Source organism: Trichomycterus rosablanca, chromosome 9 (genome assembly GCF_030014385.1).
Source record: "Trichomycterus rosablanca isolate fTriRos1 chromosome 9, fTriRos1.hap1, whole genome shotgun sequence".
Taxonomy (NCBI): domain Eukaryota; kingdom Metazoa; phylum Chordata; class Actinopteri; order Siluriformes; family Trichomycteridae; genus Trichomycterus; species Trichomycterus rosablanca.
The window spans coordinates 35,001,877-35,007,179 of record NC_085996.1 but is presented as its reverse complement, the minus strand read 5'-3'; the positions used below and the strand labels follow the sequence as shown (position 1 = coordinate 35,007,179).

The window sequence follows — 5,303 nt, the reverse complement described above, 5'->3', positions numbered from 1 at the left end:
TTCCAGAACCAACTGACGTTGAGTTTCAAGGTAACATTGTACATCAATTTTTTGCTTTATTTCTCCTTAGAATAAAACATGTTGAATTGGAGACACTAAATTGTCCATGACTGTGTTTGATATAAACTTGTGAACTGATGAACCTTGTATAATGAGTAACTACCGTTCCTGTCATGAATGTAACCAAAAGTGTAAAACATGACGTTAAAATCCTAATAAACAAACAAACTTTACCATTTAGAAATGATACAAATGAAAGCCACTGTAGTAAACATGCTTCAATAAATGATCCTTTTAAGAGCAGTATTTTAAAATTGAATGTTTTTTTTTATTTGTTAGCAGTAACTATAGTTTTGTAGCAAATAACTTTCAGGTGCTTCTCTGTAATGTGACTAGCACAGGAATGTAAACAAGCCAGCCTCACTCTTTTTCATAGACTGTTTTCTGTTGTCCTATCATCAATCTTATGGTTAGTCTTAAGATCATTCCAATATCATAAAAATGACAGGCTCTATAGATGAAGTACTGAAAGCAATACTAAAATAGGGCATTTTAGAAGTAATCTGAGTTGTAAGACATACAGGGGAAGAAAACCCAGCGCATACGTATTCCAAACCATATATAGTGGCAGCCATCCAGAGAGTGAATTTCCACTTCTGTATTAACATGTGGCAGACACGCACAGAGCTCAAGTTTTACCCCAGTAGAAATCTGCCCCCCCTGTACTTCAGTGCAGTCAGTTCTTAAACCTAATGTTTTCAATTGCCTGGTTCAGATGTGTTTCGTAAGCACGGATTGAAATCAGATATAACACGCAAGCCATTAAAACTGCCTGCTTTTTACAAAGCTAAGTTAAGCTAAGCTTAAGACTTCTTACAAATGCTTAGCTTGTTGCCTTGGGATAAGCTGTAAAGCTCAGTTTAATACTTGCTGTCAGTGGAAGTGGAGAGGCCGTCACAGGGGAACCGCTGCATTAAGATGCTCAAGTCCTGGCCCTGCTGAGTGAATGCTGAGAGGTTTAAAGGGACGCAAACTCGACCAATCCGGAACGGCCTCCGAAAAGCATGCAAAATGTGATTTTACTGTGTTAAGAGAGGTAGAAAATGGGGAAACCTAAAGCAAACATTTGAATTAACCATTGTTTTGAATGAGTGTGTATTTTAAAATGTATTTAAAATGAAATATGGGTGAATGCTGCAATAAAACAGCAATTAAAAAGAAAAGGGACATTTTTCTTTAAGAAAAACATAGCTATGATAGAACACTTGATTATGACCCATTATGAGGACAATTTTAGAGAGCATCATGCTCTTACTGCTGCACAGACAACCCCTAAAGGTTAAAAGAAGTTATCACATCTTACCTATTAAGCAAGTTTACTATTTTTGACTTTGCTTGACCATTAACAATCACTGGTCTTCATAAGGAACATGGTGCATTATGTATTTCACAAATGACACATTTAAGCTATTGTTCATGTTAATGTATAGCTATTTATACTGCATATTAATACAGTACTATATAAGACAACATACAAAACATTTAACATATCAGTAACTAACTGCAATTATTTTGAATGACAGTTTAGTCAGCTAAATGGTCAACCATGTTCTGCAATTTATACAAGTCAATCATCTGAGATTCTCTTATCTCAAAAGTTAACACACCGTTTTAACCTGGACTGGGCAGTTGTAGCCTAATGGTAAATGTACTGGAATAGTAATCAAAAAGTCACTGGTTCAAGTCCCACCACTGCCAGGTTGACACTGTTGGGTCCTTGTGCAAGGGCCTTAACCATAAATTGCTTAGAAAATATAGTGTCACATTACTGTAAGTCGCTTTGGATAAAAGCATCTGCTAAATGCCAAAAATGTAAACAGAACCATGTTGCTTATGACAGAATATTGGTGAAACCCACAAGTACCTGTTTCAGGGGTGTACAAACTTTTGCACCAGTGTGTATCTGACAGACAGCACTCAAACAAATTTAGCTAAAGATTCGACTCTTACTTGGTGTCTCTCTCTCTCACACACACACGCACACACATAATAAAAAGACATCAATGGCATCAGTTCCAGCTGATTTATTTGTCAAGTTACAGACTTCAGCATGACATTTCATTTGCTACAAAACGCAGATGGTCCAGAACATATTGCACAAAATAATGAATAAAGAAAAAAAATTACGCAATTAAGATGGTAAAATGCAAACCAAAATTTGAGTTGCACACCTGCTATTTGGGACCCATTCACACTGATATACATAAACTCCTAGCTTTTACTATATTACAGAACATATACAATCGTGAATCTAGTACCAGCAATGAGGTCTAGAATTTCCCCAAATTCCATTGGACATCTCAGGATGTCAGATCATTTTGTACACAGCCTAGAAGTGAAATCATACCAAGGCATTAATGCAAAGATGATGTCATTTAACCCTTGCATGCTCGAGTCAATGAAACCGGGTAGAAGTGCCTGAAGAAACCTCACTGAGAGCACAGTAAGAACATTTCCTTTACTTTAGCTGTACAAAAATATGCCAGAAAATATCACTTTTTGTTTTGTTTAAAACATGAGGTATGTTGGTTATATAGGTCTATCAGAAACGTTTCCTGCCATACCTGTGTCTTATAATCTCCCCATGGAAAAAAGATCACATAAAACCCTTGGAAAAGTGAATAACCTCGAGACGTGCCCTGCTCCATTCAGTGCAGCTCCCAGAACATGTAGAGCAAACCAGAGACACCAGGTGGGATGGATGGTGCACATAGTTCTGGTTGGACGTTTTCCACCTTTTGCAGTTGCGCTGCGGCCTGTCAGAGGGGAAAAGGCTCAGAAAACCTTACTGAGGTAAGTGACTGACTGCTGTGCCACTTTTCCACCCAGAGTCATACCAGCCATGCCATGCCTGGTCTCGCCTCGCCTCGCCTCCCGCGCGTCCCATTCCCAAGGCGCGCAAAGCCTGAGCGGCGAAACCTGAATACGCGCATCAAGACGTTATCAATAGGTGAACACCAGATCAGAAAAGTTGGCCTCCAGCCAGTCCCCGGCGATCATCTCGCTCAGTTCGGGTGTGCAGTAATCCGGGAACTCGAAATGCGACCCGAGGCTGCCTTCGCTAAACGAGTCCAGGTCCTTATCCACCAGTGAGAGGCAGAGATTCCCTGATGCTAGACTGGCCGGCTCGGAGACGCGCGTCCCGGCCGCTAAGTTCAAGCTGAAGTCCACCAGGAGATCGTCCGCGTCCTCGGATGAAGACGTGGACGCAGATCGGAACGAAGGTGCGGGTGATGACCGGGCTGAGTGACTGAGTGGCTGCTGCTTTGTAATGTTCTTAAAGCTGTAAAACATCCTGGAGCGTCCGGACGCGTCCTCGTACATGCTGGCGCCTTCCGACTCCACCACTGAACTTATTAACGTGGGACTTGCGGGCACTTTGGCGACACCGTACAGCCGCAGCTGGTCTTCATCTTCGATTCTCATGGGAGATTCGTCGTAATCGTCCTCATCATCCTCGTCAAGAGAGTCATCCTCGTCGTCTTCGTCGTCGGTCAGCTCTCGTTTGATCGATTTGCTGGATTTGTAGTTGTTGAAGGCGTAACTGCACTGAGACCGCGCGTTCACGCCGACCTGCTTGCACGGTTTCATCTTCATTGCGCATTTCTTTGCGACACTCTTGCTGACAGTCTTGCTGCTGGGTTTCTCCGGAGACATGGCTCCAGATTTGGAAGAATTCTCCAGCTTGGGTTTCTTCTTGGGTCTGTATTTGTAGTCGGGGTAGTCTGCCATGTGCTGCAGGCGCAGACGCTCGGCTTCGCGGATGAACGGGATCTTCTCGCTGTCCTTGAGCATTTTCCAGCGCTTGCCCAGGCGCTTGGAGATCTCAGCGTTGTGCATGTCCGGGCTCTGCTCCATGATCTTCCTGCGCTCGATCTTGGACCACACCATGAACGCGTTCATGGGCCGCTTGATATGGCCGCTGGCTGTCCGGCACCAGTCCGGTTTGGGCGGCACCGGACTGCACGCGCTCATCTCAGCGGCTTCCTCGGTGTCGGTGGCCTCGCGGGACGCACCGCCGCTCTCCGGTTCGCTGTGAACTGTCTGCTGCACCATACTCTCACTCCTCAAACTCACTCCTCAAACTCACTCTCACGGTCTGTCCGTCTGCAGCTCGACTCAGATCTCTTCCCAAACTTAATGCCCTCCTTCTTAACTACTTCTCGGCGTCGTTTTTTTCACGAGCCCCGCGTCACTCATAATTATCCAATAGCGCGCGCCTGCTCCGCCCCCCAGCCACAGTCGGACCGTCCGTTAACCCCGAACGCCCCCTGCGCACACTGGATTGGTCCGCTGGGTCTCTGTGGGTGGAGTTTGTCCCATGTGAGAGGCGCACTGGGAATTTGAACCAAATCAGTCCTGTCAAGGAGATAGAATCACCAGTTCACTGTGCAAAATGAGCACATTAAACAGTGTAGGCTTAAAAAATAAACCATGCACGATCCAAGCTAATAATAATAATAATAATTTATATAGCTCTATTCCCAAGCTCAAGAACACTTTAAATAGTTGGAACATACCAATAATGATGATGATAATAATAATAATCATAACAGTAATAAGTTTAATTTATATAGCTCCCTTTCCAAACTCAAGAACACTTTACAATAGTTCGAATATACATATTAATGTTAAAAAAGTATTAATGGCGATAATTAAAAAATAAACCGTGCACCCATGCTAATAATAATAATAATAATAATAATAATAATAATAATACATATTATTCATTTAGCTCCATTCCCAAGCTCAAGGATACTTCATAATAGTTGGAACATACAAATGATAATGATAATAATAATAATAATAATCATCATCATCATCATCATCATCATCATAATTATATAATAATAATAATTTTCATTTATATAGCTCCATTCCCAAGCTTAAAGACACTTTAAAACAGCTGGAACATACAAATGATGATGATGATGATAATAATAATAATAATTTTAATTTATATAGCTCCCTTTCCAAACTCAAGAACAGTAAGAATATACTTATTAATGTTGAAAAGTATTAATAGCGACAATTAAAAAAATAAACTGTGCATGATTCATAATAATAATAATAATAATAATAAGTTTAATTTATATAGCTCCCTTTTCAGGCTCAAGAACATGTTATGTTAAAAAGTATTAATAGTAATAATTAAAAAATAAACCATGCACCCATGCTAATAATAATAATAATAATAATAATACATATTATTCATTTAGCTCCTTTCCCAAGCTCAAAGGCAC

General features: G+C 41.1%; 1 protein-coding gene across 1 annotated transcript; it reads right to left on the bottom strand.

The window, feature by feature from the left end:
• Positions 1-2,069: 2,069 nt before the first annotated feature.
• sox11b (SRY-box transcription factor 11b) lies at positions 2,070-4,157 on the bottom strand. The gene has a single exon (XM_063001410.1). The coding sequence runs from the start codon at positions 4,114-4,116 to the stop codon at positions 3,004-3,006; it is 1,113 nt and encodes a 370-aa protein (XP_062857480.1). The 5' UTR covers positions 4,117-4,157; the 3' UTR covers positions 2,070-3,003.
• Between the last annotated feature and the right edge of the window lie 1,146 nt (positions 4,158-5,303).

What these genes read in the sequence shown, in the direction of transcription:
- sox11b (XM_063001410.1), bottom strand. Translation starts at nt 4,116, where the DNA reads ATGGTGCAGCAGACAGTTCACAGCGAACCGGAGAGCGGCGGTGCGTCC.